This window comes from Rhinopithecus roxellana, chromosome 18 (assembly GCF_007565055.1).
Source record: "Rhinopithecus roxellana isolate Shanxi Qingling chromosome 18, ASM756505v1, whole genome shotgun sequence".
Lineage (NCBI taxonomy): Eukaryota > Metazoa > Chordata > Mammalia > Primates > Cercopithecidae > Rhinopithecus > Rhinopithecus roxellana.
Window position 1 is genome coordinate 28,151,525 of NC_044566.1, and position 19,404 is coordinate 28,170,928.

Genomic DNA, 19,404 nt, shown 5'->3' on the forward strand with positions numbered 1-19,404 from the left:
CTAATTTTGTATTATTCTTAACAGTTTTCAGATAAAACTCACATACCATATAATTCACCCATTTGTGTACAATTCAACGTTTTTAGTACATCAACACAAATATGTGCATCCTTCATCACAGGCAACCAATGACCTAACAACAGATTGTTCTCAAAAGCCCCCAATACTTTAAGTAAAATATAGCCTACCCAACAAAGCCCATGATGCTTTAACAGCCTCACTTGACTACTTCTCATTCTGTTTAGACCCTCAGGACTCTCCTTGCTGATTCCCTCCTTGTTCCTCTATCTGGAAACCTCCCACCCACCCCACCAGGGCCCAATCCAGGCTCCTGATCAAATGTCAACTCAGAAAGATGCCCATGAGCCCTTCTCTAAAATGTTTCTCATACAAACACTCAATCATTCTTTATTCACATTGTTTTTTCAATGTAACTATTGGTAACTGATAAGGTATTATATATTTTTTCACTGTAATTTTTGGCACCTGGAGCTGATATGCCATTTCATCACCTCTGGCACTTCTCCCGCACTTTCCACGGGAACCAGCACATGGATCTGTTACTTTAGAGCATAGTGCTTCTGGTCGACAAGGCTGTGCTCCCTGCAACCCCCTACTCCACGGCATGTCAGCCCCATGAGGGAGAAATGTTCTGTCTCTTTCACAGCTGTGACTCTGCCTTGTTTATAGCTGTGTCCCAAGTTCCTGAAACAGTGTCTGACACATAGTAGGTGTTCAATAAGTATTTTTAGGATGAGAAGTAGTCATGGGCCTAAAATAAATTGGGTGACCAGTGCCTTCATACCAGTTTTACACCTTGGATTCTATTTCCTGTCAACTTTATTTGCTCTTCCCTTTCCAATTTCTACATAACAAAAGGTACCTAGGGGAGACATTCCAAGTTTATCTGAACTGAACGAAACTGTCAAGTATGATATAATCCTACTTGAATACTGAAACAATTATTTTTACCTTTACAAGTTAATTACAGTGTTGCTTTAGCAATTCTAATTCATTAACATTAAAAAAAAAAGTTGCCCTCAAGGCTGAAACTTGGCAAGTAAATGTTCATCTTAGATTTAAAAACAGGCAGGTTTTGGAACTCCAGGAAGTGTTCTTAAACTTGTGCCAACGTTATGACTAAGAGATTATGGCTAGAAATAAAATAGCAGTTTCTTCATATGCAGTGCACATCAAGAGAGTATTGGAAACAACTACAATGTTGACCCCAAATTGTTAAGTTTTCTTTCTGGGTGACACTGACCTTTAATTGGGAATGGAAGAGATGCAGGCAGACAAGGAGACTCAAGAAAATTTCCAAAGAATACATTATAAATAACTCTACCATAATGAACTTATTTATATGCCATTTACATGACGGTGTTAAGGCATTCAGATACTTACCATCAAGTATTTGTTATCTTGAAGACAGCAGTGCACAATCTTCAGTTTATTCGTATTGGATAACCTCAAACTGTCAAACTACAGGTGGTGATCCATAGAAGTTCCAGTAAAATAGACATTACAAAAAATGACTAAAATTAATATACAATCTTGAAAAATGCCATTTTTTTAGTGTGTTTTTGTGGAGTTTTTGTTCTTTTTTTAACTTTTAAGTTCAGGGGTACATGTGCAGGTGTGTTATACAGGTAAATTCACGTCATGGGGGTTTGTTGTACAGATTATTTCATCACCCAGTACTAAGACTAGCACCCATTTGTTATTTTTCCTGATCTCTCCCTCCTCCCACCCTGCACTCTCATGTAGGCCTCAGTGCCTGTTGTTCTCCTCTGTGTCCATGTGTTCTCATCATGTAGCTCCTACTTACACGTGAGAACATATGGTATTTGGTTTTCTTTTCTTGCATTAGTTTGCTAAGGATAATGGCCTCCAGCTCCACTCATGTCCCTGCAAAGGACATCATCTTATTCTTTTTGTGACTGCATAATATTCTATGCTACATATGTACCATATTTTCTTTTTCCAGTCTACCATTGATGGTCATTTAGGTTGATTCCAAGTGTTTGCTACTGTGAATAGTGCAGCAATGAACATAAATGTGCATGTGTCTTTATGATAGAATGATTTGGGTATATACCCAGTAACGGGATTTCTAGGTCAAATGGTAGTTCTATTTTTAGCTCTTTGAGTAAACACCACACAGCTTCCCACAGTGGTTGAACTAATTTACACTCCCACCAACAGTTCATTTTTCTCCACAACCTCACCAGCACCTGTTATTTTTAGACTTTTTAGTAATAGCCATTCTGACTGTTGTGCAATGATATCTCATTGTGGTTTTGATTTGCATTTCTCTAATGATTAGTGATGTTGAGCTTTTTTTCATATGCCTATTGGTTGCATATATGTCTTCTTTTGAAAAGCATCTGCTCGTGTCCTTTGCACACTTTTTAGTGAGGTTGTTGTTTCTTGTACATTTAAGTTCCTATGGATGCTGAATATTAGACCTTTGTCAGATACACAGTTTGCAAAAATTTTCTCCCATTCTGTAGGTTGTCTGTTTACTCTGTCAATAGTTCCTTTTGCTGTGCAGAAGTTCTTTAGGTTGATTACATCCCATTTGTCAATTTTTGCTTTTGTTGCGATTGCTTTTGGCATCTTTGTCATGAAGTTTTTGCTTATGCCTATGTCCAGAATGTTATTGCCTAGGTTGTCTTTCATGGTTTTTATAGTTTGTGGTTTTACACTTAAGTCTTTAATCCATCTCGAGTCAATTTTTGTATATGGTACAAGGAAAAGTTTCACCTTCAATCTTCTGCGCATGGCTAGCCAGTTATACCAGCACTATTTATTGAATAGGGAGTCCTTTCCTCATTGTTTGTTTTTGTCAGCTTTGTCAAACATCAGATGGTTGTAGGTGTGCAACCTTATTTCTGAGCCCTCTATTCTGTTCCATTGGTCTATGTGTCTGTTTTTGTACCAGTAACATGCTGTTTTGGCTACTGTTGCCCTGTAGTATAGTTTGAAGTCAGGTAGTATGAGGCCTCCAGCTTTGTTCTTTTTGCTTAGAATTACCCTAGCTATTCGGGCTTTTTTGGTTTCATATTAAAAAATATTTTTCCAGTTCTGTGAAGAATGTCATTGGTAGTTTGACAGGAATAGCACTGAATCTATAATTTGCTTTGGGCAGTGTGGCTATATTAATGATTTTGATTCTAATTCATGAACATGAAATGTTGTTCCGCTTATTTGTGTCATCTCTGATTTCTGATTTCTCTAAGCAGTTTTGTAGTTCTCATTGTGCAGATCTTTCACTTCCCTGGTTAGCTGTATTCCTACGTATTTTATTCTTTTTGTGGCAACTGTGAATGGGACGGCATTCCTAACTTGGCTCCAGGCATGACTATAGTTAATGTATAGGAATGCTAGATTTTTGTACATTGATTTTGTATCTTGAAACTTAGCTGAAGTTGTTTAACAGCTTAAGGAGCTTTGGGGGCGAGACTATGCAGTCTTCTAGTTATAGAATCAAGTCGTCTGCAAACAAGGATAGTTTGACTTCCTCTCTTTCTATTTGGATGTCACTTACTTCTCTTGACTGATTGCTCTGGCCAAGACTTCCAATACTATGTTGAGTAGGAGTAGTAAGAGAGGGCATCCTTGTCTTGTACCAATCTTCAAGGGCAATGCTTTCAGCTTTTGTCCATTCAGTATGTCATCTCTGGGTTTGTCACAGATGGCTCTTATTATTTTGAGGTATATTCCTTCTCTACCTAGTTTATACAGAGTTTTAACATGAAGGGAGGTGGAATTTTATCAAAAGACTTTTCCGCATCTATTGAGATACTCATGTGGGTTTTTGCCTTTAGTTCTGTTTATGTGATGAATTACATTTATTGATTTGCATATGTTGAACGAACCTTGCATCCCAGCAATAAAGCCTACTTGATCATGGTAGATAAGCTATCTGATGTGCTGCTGGTTTCAGTTTGCCAGTGTTTTGCTGAGGATTTTTGCATCGATGTTCATCAAGGACACTGGCCAGAAGTTTCCTTTTGAAAACATCATTTCCAATGTGTAAACTGACCTTATTCTTAGTAAATGGCTAAGTTTCATGCTATAAATTCTTACACAAGTAGAATAATACATTGATAATGGTGATACTATAGTAGTCTCCTATGTCTTTATTTACAAGAAAAAAATACTCCATGTTTTTGTTATTGGTGTTTTGTTTTTAAGGAAATTGATGAGATTGACAAAGTAGTAAAATAAGAACATTTAAATGTTAGTGTTTGAGGCATTATGTCAGAACTTGTGACAGTGGCTTACCGTCCCTTTGAAATAAAAATATTTATTCAACATAGTTTTGATAAAGAGACCACAATTTAGCAGTTTTAATCAAGTTTATTGATATCCTTTAACATTTACTGTCTCTATTAGGAAATGAAAGAAAAAGTTAAAAATCAAGTATCTTTTAACTCAATGAAACACCAAGGTCTGATGCAATAGGTATAAAATTGCTCCAATACACTGATAGGTGAAACATAAATAAAAGTTAAATAGCATGATAATTTACAGAAATATACAGACTTCAATCTAATGTACCAAAAAACAGAAGCAGACTTGAGGCAGAAGTTATGCCAGACCCATGCTATAGGAGGGGACTTCAGTGTTGCCCCTCCACACCCTCCTTAAGCTGCAGAGGCTGTTTACATCCATCTGATGATGGAGGTCATGACAGCCAGAATCAGCTCCGTACCAATGCTGCTGTTAGTGACTAGGCAAGTAAGCAGGCAAGGATGAGGGAGTCACACAGAACACACCCAGTGGAAGCCTTTCTTATATTTTCTAGGTAGATACTCTCCTCAAACAAATCTACAAAAATTTTCTAGGTAAATACTCTCCTCAAACAAATCTACAAAATCAGCAATAAAATTTCAGAAGAGAAAACAGGCACTAATGATCATACCCTTTAAGTGGTTTTGTTAAACTAGCTCTAGAATACTACCTTCCCGTCTCTTCCCATGTTGTTGCTTATATAAGTGTTTTGCTTTTTTAATTTACTTTATTTATTGAAAGAGATGAGGTCTCACTCTGTCAGCCAGGTTGGAGTGCAGTGACTCAATCATAGCTCATTGTACCCTCGAACTCCTGGGCTCAAGCAATCCTCCTGCCTTGACAAGACTTGGGTGGAAATATTTAAATTGTACAGCAGATTCCTCAGGTGAATTTTCTATTGCTGCTGGAAAGGAACAACCTGATGTGTCAGCAGTGACCTCCACATAGAGCAGGTCACAATATTTTGCCGTGGGAGAGTGAGAGGAAGTGTGTAGTAAAGATGAAAGAGTCAGAAGTAATTTCACACGAACAATGTACAAGAACATTAGCCATTAAAAACCTTCCAGAAAATAGCAGTAAGAAGGGATGCATAGACTTGCCTTTTATTTCTTAATTCCCTTGCCATTATGAAGGCAAGGGAAACTGACACATCCAACATCTTAAGCTAGCTGGCATCACTGCCCATTTCCTGCTTTCTACAGCACTCCTGAATGAGGAGACAATCTTCCCAACCTCTATGGTCATGCCTTACACATTCTACTCCTGAAAGTAATCTGAACGATGCTCAATTCAGCACCTATTTTTTACGCAAATGTGAATATACTAAGGATTTTCCCACTGAGCACACTGATTGACAGACATTCAAAGGAATGATTCAAACAAAATTTTCTGGTATATCTTTGCTTTTCAAAGGGAAATTAAAATGGAAAGCATGAGTAGGTAATCAAATCTAAAGTCAGCCAGCCAAAGAGCCTGTGTAAAGGGCAGTGCTTAATTTCTTAATTCTTTAGCTCAGTGGTTCTCAATCAGGGATGATTTTATCCCATGGGAGTCACTGGCAATGTCAAGAGATATTTTTAACTGTCACAAATGGGGGAATGGCATCTAGTGAGCAGAGGCCAGGGATGCTGCTCAAGATTCCACAATGCACACGACAGACCTCCACGACAAAGAATTATTTGGGGCCGGGTGCGGTGGCTCAAGCCTGTAATTCCAGCACTTTGGGAGGCCGAGACGGGTGGATCACGAGGTCAGGAGATCGAGACCATCCTGGCTAACACGGTGAAACCCCGTCTCTACTAAAAATACAAAAACTAGCCGGGCGAGGTGGCGGGCGCCTGTAGTCCCAGCTACTTGGGAGGCTGAGGCAGGAGAATGGCGTGAACTCGGGAGGCGGAGCTTGCAGTGAGCTGAGATCCAGCCACTGCACTCCAGCCCGGGCGACAGAGCGAGACTCCGCCTCAAAAAAAAAAAAAAAGAAAAAGAAAAAGAAAAAAAAGAATTATTTGGCCAAAGTGTCAACAGTGCCAAGGTTGAGAAACCTTGCTTTAGCTAAATGCAAATAAATCATGAGGAGTCCAGGCTGACTGTAGGTCTTGGGGCTAATGACTTCCCTGATGTTTCTACACATTCTATATTTTGTGCACACTAACATATCAGATGGTAAACATTATTCTGGTTGAATAGCTCTTTTTACCATCAGGATATCTCACCTGGTTTTCAAGGTTTTGTTTTGAGATTGGGTTTTTTTAAAAATCCCAAATAAAATTTTGGTTTTGAGTTTCAGTGATTTGAACATACCCACATTTAACACCAGCGAATCTTTTGGAAGGCTCAAACTCTTGGGTCAGATTTTAAAACATGGGTTTGTGAAGAACAGAAAGAAGAGAACATGTATTTCTTTATAAAATTAAACTCAGCCAATTGAGAAAAGCCCTATCTCTGTAAGAAAAAATCTAGGAAAACATGGTTACTGTCCTCCCAAAGAAAAAATAATTACATGAATGTTTCAAGCAAAGCATTCAATATATTTCTAAACCATCTAAACATCTCTCTCTGTATTGCCATTGCTCAAGGGATATCTTCTACGGTTTTCCCACAGGTCCACATGCAAAAGGTAAATCCATTGCCCTGACACCAAAGCTGAATACACATGGTAGCTGAGGTTACTTAGATGAAAAGCATACCTACAGCAAAGGGTGTAAGAAAGGAGTAATGGAAGATGGGGTGTGGAACACCGTAACGACTCAGCTAAAACCCTTACACAGAAATTTTTACTATATTTGAACTGCCTTGGTGTATCTACCTTACACAAACCTCCTTCACAGTACCCACCTCAACCTGAACTTAATGAACCAAAAAAAACCAACACTCCTGACCACAGTTCATTTGGCCAAGACGACTGTCTTCTTATGGAATTCATCCACAGGCTGGCCAGTGACCTGGGATATCTGTAGCCTTCAAAGAAAAGGAATCCATTCAGATTCCTCTTTGAGAACCTCAACTAAGAGACACCAAAGAAATTCTGCTGGAAATGGGGAAAACTGGGTGAAGGGTACAGAGGACCTTTTTTACTGTTTTTTGCAGTTTTCTGTGAATCTTTATCTATTTCAAAGGAAAAGGATTTTGTTTCTTTTTTGTTTTTTTAAAAAAGGTATTAACTAAAACATGTACCTATCTGTACTAATTTCCTAGAGCTGTATTTGGTACTTTGTTCATTTTGGTACAAAGTACCAAAAAACCAGGTGGCTTAAAATAACAAAGATTTTTTATCTTACAGTTCTGGATGCTAGAAGTCCAAAATTAAGGTGTTAGCAAAGCCACGCTCCCTACAAAATCTATGACTGGCCAGCAATCGCAGGTGTTCCGGCTTGTAGATGCATCACTCCAATGCTATCTTTATATGGCATTCTTCCTGTGTGTCTGTGTCGTTACAGGCCATCCTTTTAGAAGGACACCAGTCATATTGGATTAGAGGTCCTCCTTACCCCAGTATAAGCTCATTATAACTAGTTATATCATCTCCAACAACTCTATTCCCAAATAAGGTCACATTTTAAGGTACCAGGGTTTAGGACTTCAACATATTTATTTTTGGGGTGGGAGGCACAATTCAACCTATAGCACTATCCCATCAAAGACCCAGTTCTAGAATCTATTATTTTTCACAATGGAAATCTTGTTCATTCATTTCTTTAAAAAATCTTTGATCCCTAAAAAATGTTTGATCTCCTATATGTATCAGTCACTATGCTAGATGCTGTGAAGACAAAAATGGCTAGTTTGACAAGTCTGGCTCAGATTATTTATTCTTCTGGAAGTGTCAACGAAGTCTTCTAACATCCTCCTCCTCAAGGAATCCTTAGAGGTGAGTCTTCATAGTTCCCCTACAACTGCTCATGGACATGCACAAATGTCACAGTCCACTGTAATGCTCTGTGGCATATTTATTATGTGGTGCTTTCTTGCTTCTTTGCTAATTTATTTGCCTTGTCTCCCCTCTTTAACTAGAATGTAAACTCTTCGAGGTCATGGTTTGTGACTTCATTGTTCCTTTGATACACACCTATAAACTAGAAAAATCTTCAATCTAGTAAGCACTCAATTATTTATTTAAAAAATGAACATTCTTTGACTGTCTGCATGTCAGACTACCTGTATATTATCCTTTTAGTCCTCATAACAACCCTTCCCAGGCATCTGCTGGAGCCCTAATTCATACTTGGAATTAAGGCTTTGAAAAGTTTTAATATAACCATCCTGACAAACAGGCATCAGAAGGAGTCAAGTGAGGCATGATGACAACTTCAAACCAATTGGGCTTAGCCCAGTTCTGCAGCTGTGGTCACTTTTAAGCTCCTACAGCCAATCGAAAATGCTCAATGTCCTGTATTCGAAAAATATTCCTATTTAATACACCAGAAATACAGTCCACTTTAACTTCTAAAGATAAAATCCAAACTAGATAGAATTTCTGATGCTTGAAATAGAAATACTTGGAGAGATCTTTGAATTTAAAAAGAAAATACATTTGTGCTTTCATGTAATCATACAATCAGAAAATTGAATAAAACCTCCACTGGCCAACAATAACAAACCACCACAATTCGAGCATTCCAAGTATGAAGGGTGTTTGAGATCAAAGTCTAATTTGCTTTAAAATGCATGTAATTGATCCAAGAAATGACAATTTTAAATTAAAGCAATAAGCTATTTAATTCAAAGCATGTGAAAAAATATTTTCAATACTATTGAAACTTACTATTAAAAGTATATTACATAAAAACAAGATATTTTATAAGTCATTTTTATATAAAGCTTATTTGTTTTATTAAACTGAGTATTTCCTCCTAGAAAGTGCAGTGGCTCACGCCTGTAATTCCAGCACTTTGGGAGGCCAGGGCGGGCAAATCCCGAGGTCAGGAGATAGAGACCATCCAGTCCAATGTGGTGAAACCCTGTCTCTACTAAAAAAAAATAAGCAACTTGAGCAAAGTCTCAGGATACAAAATCAATGTGCAAAAATCACAAGCATTCTTATACACCAGTAACAGACAAACAGAGAGCCAAATCATGAATGAACTCCCATTCACAATAGCTTCAAAGAGAATAAAATACCTAGGAATCCAACTTACAAGGGATGTCAAGGACCTCTTCAAGGAGAACTACAAACCACTGCTCAGTGAAATAAAAGAGGACACAAACAAATGGAAGAACATACCATGCTCATGGATAGGAAGAATCAATATCGTGAAAATGGCCATACTGCCCAAGGTAATTTATAGATTCAATGCCATCCCCATTAAGCTACCAATAACTTTCTTCACAGAATTGGAAAAAACTGCTTCAAAGTTCATATGGAACCAAAAAAGAGCCCACATTGCCAAGACAATCCTAAGCCAAAAGAACAAAGCTGGAGGCATCACGCCACCTGACTTCAAACTATACTACAAGGCTACAGTAACCAAAACAGCATGGTACTGGTACCAAAACAGAGATATAGACCAATGGAACAGAACAAAGCCCTCAGAAATAATACCACACATCTACAGCCATCTGATCTTTGGCAAACCTGACAAAAACAAGAAATGGGGGAAGGATTCCCTGTTTAGTAAATAGTGCTGGGAAAAATTGGCTAGCCATAAGTAGAAAACTGAAACTGGATACTTTCCTTACTCCTTATACAAAAATTAATTCAAGATGGATTAGAGACTTAAATGTTAGACCTAATACCATAAAAACCCTAGAAGATAACCTAGGGAATACCATTCAGGACATAGGCATAGGCAAGGACTTCATGTCTAAAACACCAAAAGCAATGGCAACAAAAGCCAAAATTGACAAATGGGATCTAATTAAACTAAAGAGCTTCTGCACAGCAAAAGAAACTACCATCAGAGTGAACAGGCAACCTACAAAATGGGAGAACATTTTTGCAATCTACTCATCTGACAAAGGGCTAATATCCAGAACCTATAAAGAACTCAATCAAATTTACAAGAAAAAAAACAAACAACCCCATCAAAAAGTGGGCAAAGGATATGAACAGACACTTCTTTAAAGAAGACACTCATACAGCCAACAGACACATGAAAAAATGCTCATCATCACTCGCCATCAGAGAAATGCAAATCAAAATCACAATGAGATACCATCTCACACCAGTTAGAATGGCAATCATTAAAAAATCAGGAAACAACAGGTGCTGGAGAGGATGTGGAGAAACAGGAACACTTTTACACTGATGGTGGGACTGTAAACTAGTTCAACCATTGTGGAAGACAGTGTGGAGATTCCTCAAGGATCTAGAACTAGAAATACCATTTGATCTAGCCATCCCATTACTGGGGATATACCCAAAGCATTATAAGTCATGCTGCTATAAAGACACATGCACACATATGTTTATTGAGGCACTACTCACAATAGCAAAGACTTGGAATCAACCCAAATGTCCATCAGTGACAGACTGGATTAAGAAAATGTGGCACATATACACCATGGAATACTATGCAGCCATAAAAAAGGATGAGTTCGTGTCCTTTGTAGGCACATGGATGCAGCTGGAAATCAACATTCTCAGCAAACTATCACAAGAACAGAAAACCAAACACCGCATGTTCTCACTCATAGGTGGGAACTGAACAATGAGATCACTTGGACACAGGAAGGGGAGCATCACACACCGGGTCCTATTGTGGGGAGGGGTTGCAGGGGAGGGATAGCATCAGGAGATATACCTAATGTAAATGACAAGTTCATGGGTGCAGCACACCAACATGGCACATGTATACGTATGTAACAAACCTGCATGTTGTGCACATGTACCCTAGAACTTAAAGTACAATGAAAAATAAAAAGAAAAGAAGTAATAAAGATCAGAGCATAACTAAATAAAATAGTGACTAAAAAATGCAAAAGATTAATGAAAAAAATACAAAAAAAAAATTAGCTGGGCGTGGTGGCATGAGCCTCTAGTCCCAGCTACTTGGGAGGCTGAAGCGGGGGAATTGCTTGAACCCAGAAGGTGGAGTTTTCAGGGAGCCGAGATCGCCCCACTGCACTCCAGCCTAGCGACAGAGTAAGACTCCATCTCAAAAAAATTTTAAAAAGACTTCAAAAACTAAATTTTTTTCATTTTATTCCTTAAATAACAAACCTCTTCTGACTCACTGTATTACCAGTAGAAAATTGTGTGTGTGTGTGTGTGTGTGTGTGTGTGTGTGTGTGTGTTTGTGTGTACACAGACACACAGAACCCACCAATCTTAGGTATTGTCCCATTTTTGGAAAGGGCTCACAAGCTCCAGGGTCCTACAAACCTCCCCTCTCCTCCTGAAGAGGGGGTAAGTGGGGTGGGACAAATAGAGTCATGGCATGAGAATGATTTTTAGAAAAGTAAAGGATAAAACTTGGGTAGAAATATTTAAATTGTACAGCTCTATGTGTATGTATATATACACACACACACACACACATATATATATATACATAATATTTTTAACCTAACCAAATTTGAAACCAATAAAATTATTAGGTCAGCTGCCTATTAATGATAGATATAGAATGAAGGCAACTTGGTAGGAAGGAAGGAACTAATATTTGAGCCCAGCTGCTCTGGGAATCTTATGTATATTTTATTTTCAAATAAAATTATTAACAATTTTCCATTCCTTCTCTCCTAGACAGATATTTTCTGAGGAACACTCGGCAACTGACACCCCTATCAAGAATTTAATGACATTTTCATAACTTCTGCAAATCCAGAAATGTTGGTATTGCTAACTTTAATTACTCATGCCTTTAACATCTGTAAACACACGAATGGTCAAACAGAAATTTCCTGAATGCATTATAAACAGCATGAATAGTCTAAAAATAGTAAGGTTTGTGTCTACGTTCCAATTATTAGCTATCTTAAACTTCAGAGTTCTCTGAAGTTGATTTAACTTACTTCCATTATTGCGTTGATTTTTAAGGATTTCTAACATTTTAAAAATTATCCATCATTTGTATTTGATTGCAAATTATTTCCACAGACAGAGCCCCACACTATTATTGTCCTCTGAAATGTCTTACCCCATCTGAGTAGCTACCTTGGGACAGTGTGGGGTATATTTTATACACAAAATCCTGATTTGAAAGCTAGAAAGAATCTACAGAACCATCACGCTCATTTTATGGGTAATATTACTGTGGCAAAGAGGAAGACAGAGACTTGTGCAACCTCACACAGGACTTTGGTGGGAAACCTATTACATAAAGTAACAGAGCTAGCAGGCCTTGACTATTTTGGAAATGCACTTAGGGTCTAAGTGCTGGCTGAGGGCAATGCACATGAACATCTCGCAGTCTGAGCCACCATTGTGGTAGCCAGCAAACAGCTCACACAGGGCTGAGCTTCAGAAGAAGGTGACCCTGAGCAAATGCAATTTGTGGAAGAAATAAGCCTAGAATGTAAATATATGAAGTTTGAAGGCACAGAAATCAAAACAAACAATTAAAAAATAAAATAAAAGCCTCCAGGCAAAAGGGAAACAGAAAGGAACTACAGATAAAAGGAAGACATCACCAAACACACTTTGCTTCAACAAAAAAAAACATAACCTAATTTCAATGGTAATTGCAGATACAAAAACCTGCCAATGCCACCTCTTTACATTTCAAAGACCAATAAATTTAGTTGTGAAGGTAATTTACTACTTACCAATCCTGCTATTGGTGTAGACAGTCTATTGATCTTCTTAATGATGCCAGGTTTAAGCTTATTAATCAAACTGAAAGTAAACAAATACAGATGCAATTAAAAGATGCCAATATCAGTTTTTTAGCATTCTCAAAAATCACATATATCACTATTCCCTCCCCTCAATGTGTTATACAGAGCCAATAGCCCATCAGAAAGCAAATAACCAAGACATCAAGTCTAGAGACAAAGAAGAGCATCACACACAACGGTGAGCAGTCCTCCGTAGTCTATATCCTTTATGTGCGGACACAGACCCACTTACATATCCAAAACCATCCTTCAAAGAGCTAGTTTCACATTGAAGAGAAGTAATATTTGGTTCTGTTTCAATTGCCAGTTTAAGAATCTCTTCATTATAATTTGTCTCACTTCACCCAAAGAATACTATTTTCTACTAATAGTTTTCATTGATTGTTTTTCCCAAACTGATCATTTTTACAGGTATCTTCAAAATCATATTATTTTGCCACATTTAAAAGGTTAGGTGGACTTACACAAATAGTCAACTAGTTTTTATTGGTAACTCATTCAAGTCCATAATCGATTGCTTTATTACCACAGCAGAATGACTGGGCAAACATTAAATTAAATGTACCAGAACTCCCCCAAATTAACTAAGTTACCTCAGAATCTAGTATTTTAGATTAAACAGAATCAGTTTAAGTTAATATGAAAGACACGGCAAAGATATCTATGTCTCCATACTCTATAAAAAAGAAACTCAGCTTTGACAACTGAAACTTGGTACAATTTTGCTTCTAAATCTAAATTACTATGAACTTTTTTTATTGATTTAGTTCACTGACACTCTGCCAGGTCGTGTAGAAATTTAATACTATAAAAATGCTTTTCTATTAATGTTAGCTTGGTTAATTAATTGTTAATCACTGTCAGAGAACAGTATCTTGAAACTGATTTTCCTATTCAAAAACCCATACACAAGAAATGATTTTTTATTCTGTAACAGAACTCCAAAAAGAAAGCAAATAAAGAAGAAATCATTAAACATTCTTAATTTACTGGTCTCCTTAGCACAATGGGCAGCAAAAAAAAAAAAAAAAAAATCTGAAACCTGTGGAATGTCACTCCTTCAACATTCCAAAGACTTATATATACACTTGAGTTTGCTGAAAATAAAAAAGACAAAAGTCTTGATTTAATAACCTACAGAATGTTGTTCAATAGGATTCAAAATTACAAAACGGTGGCTATGAAGATCTCATTTTGTGAACAAAAGATGTTTTTCTGTTTTCATGGTTTCTATACACAAAGATTAGACAAGTTAGTTAATATAGCTAATAATACCATTCTCCCAACTCAATTTCCTAGAACAATTATTCCATGATACCTAATTTCTGATTTGTATACAGAAAGCCAAGTAGAAAGCAAAGCTTTCTCCCTTCATGTCCACATGAGCTTTTTCTTAATCACTAGCTGAGAAGCCAGAAATGAATTAAGTTTATAAGAAATAACAATTGCAAATTAATTCTCCTAGTTGTTCCTTATTAACAAGGTATTTCTATATTTCTGTTACTGGTGGCATTCTTGTAATGCATAGAAGAACTAGTAACTGCAGCATTAAGGAATAGGAACATAATTCTGGAAAGTATAAATCAAGAAATTATTTGTAGTTTGTGACCACTAGCTCGGCACTGACTTTCTTACAGTAACTTGTATTTTGAAATTTGATCTTTAAATGACATAAATTAGAGGCCATTATGAGCTGAGGAAACATATAAAATGTCAGGAAAGTCTGGCAGGAGGAAGAGTGTCATAAGTTTCTGCTCCACCTATTTGAGTCACTGGTGACTTTGGCCAGGTCATTCAGTTTACCTGTTTATATCACATATCATTTTTACATTACAGGTTTCATAAGAGAAAGTATATTTCAAAAAATGCAGTTTCTGAAATTAATAATAGCACAACCTACTCTCAATTGGGTCAGCCAAGGGGAGTAAGAGATACAGGTAAAGGGAATAGAAAAGATAAATGATGTCTCCCAATAATGAGTTAATTAACACTTCCCTCATCAGAAGGTTCAAAGCAATTACTTAGAAGTGACAGACACACAATGGATTAGCATTCCTTTTCCACCCTAAACCTTCAAGTACATGTGCAAACACGGAAATAAGCTGAGGAAAAAACAATACTCTGAATAACACACAAACTAGCCTCTAAAAAGTTGAGTCACTAAAGGAAAATGCTGTTTTCTTTGGTTAGTAGTTACAATTCTAAGGACTACAAGATGGAGAAAAGACATATATAGTCTTGGCAAATGCTGAACACCCAATTAAATTTTGAATCATCAAAAATTATTTTCACATAAAATTAAAGGACAGCCTTTTAGAGTATTTCTTCTAAGGAGGAAAACATGGGTCTCATAAAATCTAAACTGTGAAACTTAAGTCTGCCTAGAGGAATGGGGCACAGCCTTATGTCAAATCAAAAACAGGTGTCACCTATGGAAATACTCTCTTCTACAAATAGAACTTCTTTGCCTAATAAGCGTTCTTCAATCACACAGATGGAATTCCTAAGGTAACACTGGCTTCAGGTAACTGATTCTATTCAAGATTCAGATAACATAATAACCTTCCAGATACCTCTATGTACTAGGACCTAAAATCATTCAAGGAGCCATTTTATCAGCCTGTATCCCCTTGTTCCATCCCTCTAGCCCTAGGTAGAATTCTCTCTCTCTTCCCCCAAGCCTTTCCTTAGGCCAGAGCCTAAACCTGGTTATATGCTTGGTTAGTGCATCAGAGGGCTTGCTCTTTTGGTAGGATTAAAACCAGAAGGAAGCACCTAGTAATCTGACACCTCCCAAGTCAGAGCACTCACAGGTAAGGCCAGCAATTTCTCTCCTTCTCCCTCAGCTCATCCCTTGCTAGGATCTGAATGTTCGCATTCCTCCCAAAACTCATACCTTGAAATCCGAACCCTGAAAGTAACAGTATTAGGAGGTGGAGCCCCTGGGAGGTAATTAGGTCATAAGAGTAGAACCCTCATGAGTGGGATTAGGTCCCTCATAAAAGAGGCTCCTGAAAGTTGCCTTGCCCCTTCCACCACAAGAGGTTACAGTGAGAAGTCTGTCTATGAAGGAAGCAGGTCCTCACTATATGCCAAATATGCCAGTGTCTTGATCTTAGGCTTCCCAGCCTCCAGAACTGTGATAAACAAATTTCTATTGTTTATAAACTACCCAATTTATGGTATCTTGATGTAGCAGTAGCCCAAACAGACTAAGACATCTCTCAAGTTGCCTTCTCCCTTTTCTTCTTACTCCCCTCCCTCACCCTCAAAAAAACTGTCCACTCCCTTCAAAGGAGTTGCACGACGACAGCTAATAGAGAGCTGGCTCTGTTCAAAAGCCTTGTCAGTGAATATAACCCACTTTAAACATAACTCAGAGAGGAAATTCAGAAAACTATACATAAAGCTCAATATAATGTCTGGCTCAGTTATAAAAGCTTTAGTGAGAACTAGAATTTGATGCTCTATTTCTAATAGTGTCCAGAAACTAGTTCTAAATGCCCAATCTCATTTTTCCCTTTATCAGAAAGCTTTTCAGTTGAGGTACAAAATTTATGGACACCTTTTGAGCTCCTATTTCCAAAGATTTTCACAATGAACAAGGAAGATGACATGGAACGACATATCAATACACTGAATGGACTTTTTAACCTGCGAATTATTTTATTAGTCATTCACGCATACATATTTCTAATATCTTTCTGTCACGTGCATTTTCTAAATATATATCCTCACATTATCAAACTTGTATAGTAATAAATTTTTGAAGATATAATAAAAGTATTACATGTTGTTCACAAATTGAAGAGCAATGTCTTTTTGTTTTATTTTGGCAGATTTTGGGGGAACAGGTGGTGTTTAGTTATGTGAATAAATTCTTCAGTAGTGATTTCTAAGATTTTGGTGTACTCATTACTTGAGGAGTGTACACTGTATGCAATGTGTAGTCTTTCATCCCTCACCACTTCCCACTCTTTCCCCCAAGTCCCCAAAGTCTAATGTATCATTCTTATGCCTTTGCATCCTCATAGCTTAGCTCCCACTTATGAGTGAGAACATATGATGTTTGGTTTTTCATTCCTGAGTTGCTTCACTTAGAATAATGGTCTCTCATTCCGTCCAGGTTGCTACAAATGCCATTTTGTTCCTTCTTATGACTGAGTAGTATTCCAAGGTATATGTATATATACACCACATTTTCTTTACCCACTCATTGATTGATGGGCATTTGGGCTGGTTCCATATTCTTGCAATTGCAAATTGTGCTACTACAAACATGGGTGTGCAAGTATCTTTTTCATATAATGACTTATTTTCCTCTGGTAGATACCTAGTAATGGTAGATCTACTTTTAGTTCTTTAAGGAATTTCCACACTGTTTTCCATGGTGGCTGTACTAGTTTACATTCCCACCAGCAGTGTAAAACTGTTCCCTTTTCACTGCATCCACAACAATTCTTTTTTTATTTTTTGATTATGGTCACTCTTGCAGGAGTGAGGTGGCATTACATTGTGGTTTTGATTTGCATTTCCCTGATTATTAGTGATGTTGCCTTATTTTTCTGTATGCTTTTTAGCCATTTGTGTATCTTCTTTTGAGAACTGTCTATTTATGTCCTTAGCCCACTTCTGATGGGATTGTTATTTTCTTGCTGACTTATTTGAGCTCCTTGTAGATTATAGATATCAGTCCTTTGTCAGATGTATAGATTGTGAAGATTTTCTCTCACTCTGTGGGTTGTCTGGTTACTCTGCTGATTATTTCTTTTGCTGTGCAGAAGTTTTTTTTTTTTTTTTTTTAATTTAATTAAGTCCCATCTATTTATCTTTGTTGGATTTGCTTTTGGGTTCTTGGTAATGAAGTCTTTACCTAAGCCAATGTCTAGAAGGGTTTTTTCAATGTTATCTTCCAGAATCTTTATGGTCTCAGGACTTAGATTTAAGTATTTGATCCATTTTGGGTTGATTTTTGTATAAGGTGAGAGATGAGGATCCAATTTCATTCTTCTACATGTGGCTTCCAATTGTCCCAGCACCATTTGTTGAATAGGGTGTCCTTTCCCCACTTTATGTTTTTGTTTGCTTTGTGGAAGAGCAGTTGGCTGTAAGCACTTGGCTTTATTTCTGGGTTCTCTATTTTGTTCTATTGGTCTATGTGCCTATCTTAAACAATGATTTTTGTTTTATCCACTATATGGTATTAATGCATTTGCTTGCTTTTCCTCTAAACACAAATTGTGCTTATTAAGCATTTTAATGTGCACTAAATATGGCAATGTGCTGGGATCAGCAGCAGAGCAATCAGACAGTCCAGCTACTAGAGGCACAGACAACCCTCTCCCTTTCCAAACAGCATCGCCTAGCACTTAGTAAAAAAACCTGGCATTTCATAGGTGCTTTACAAATATTTACTAAAATCCACTGCCCAGTTTTTAATGCAGAAATATTTCTGTGAAATATGAAACAAATCATTCAAAATCTCTATCTTCTTTATAAAGAAATTTTTAAACATTTTACCTCTGCTTTCAAATGCTAGAAATTTTTTGCTTTTACCAACAACACCCCTCCCTAGTATTTTTTTGTTTCCAGAGAAGTCAAACTTTGATATTCTCCATTTATTGTCAACATTGATCAAAAGAGTGAACTATCAGACATATTAACTTGGACTGGTTATCTTAATTAAGTAAATGCCTTACTAAAATTTTATTAACTTTTATTTAAATTCATAAGCTGCAATATTTTAAAATAAGTAATCGTATTTCCATGGGTAAAATAACCAGCATATATAATTTAAAAGTCCAAAAGCATCCAATATAAATATTTATGATCACTCTAATCTTTTCAAAGATTGCTAGTAAAATTGATGTAAGTTTAATTCCTAGAATTTCTATGGTAGTAATTTTGAATACTGCTGAATTACCTACAATACACCATAAAAGTTAACAGTAAATGCTAAGATGGGAAAGTGTGTGGAACCGCAATGTCAATACTAATATTTATAGTCACCACTTTCTTATGATGGAACTTTATCATATAGCCTCACCATTCTGCTTGAAGCATACTGAAGTAAGTCTAGCAAAGCTTGAGTAGTCTCAGGGCAGATACCTCTTATTCTGAGACCTTCAATAATTACAGCACTAATGGATTTCACTGAGCAGTAGAAAATTTCCCAATGTCACATCAAAGGCAAACGGCGTCTAGACACAAACCTTACACCCTTCACAACAATGAACTCAAAGTAGATCACAGACCTAAATATAAAACCAAAAGCTATTAAAACTCCTAGAAGAAAAGATAGGGGGAAGTCTAGAGACTTTAGGTCTG

The 19,404-nt window shown here is 37.0% G+C and overlaps 1 protein-coding gene and 1 long non-coding RNA gene across 15 annotated transcripts in view; one reads left to right on the forward strand and one right to left on the reverse strand.

The window, feature by feature from the left end:
- The window catches only part of LOC115894539, a 51,825-nt gene extending 43,434 nt beyond the window's left edge, over positions 1-8,391 (forward strand). Inside the window, exons 3-4 of the long non-coding RNA XR_004054648.1 lie at positions 8,045-8,167; positions 8,311-8,391. This is a non-coding gene — a long non-coding RNA (uncharacterized LOC115894539). The remainder of the gene's footprint in view (positions 1-8,044; positions 8,168-8,310) is intronic.
- Positions 1-19,404, reverse strand: part of LMO7 (LIM domain 7) — a 222,152-nt gene that overhangs the window by 116,985 nt on the left and 85,763 nt on the right. For all 14 annotated transcript variants that reach the window (XM_030921977.1, XM_030921969.1, XM_030921963.1 and 11 more), the window contains exon 3: positions 13,006-13,075. In XM_030921977.1, coding sequence (XP_030777837.1) covers positions 13,006-13,075 — 70 coding nt within the window. The remainder of the gene's footprint in view (positions 1-13,005; positions 13,076-19,404) is intronic.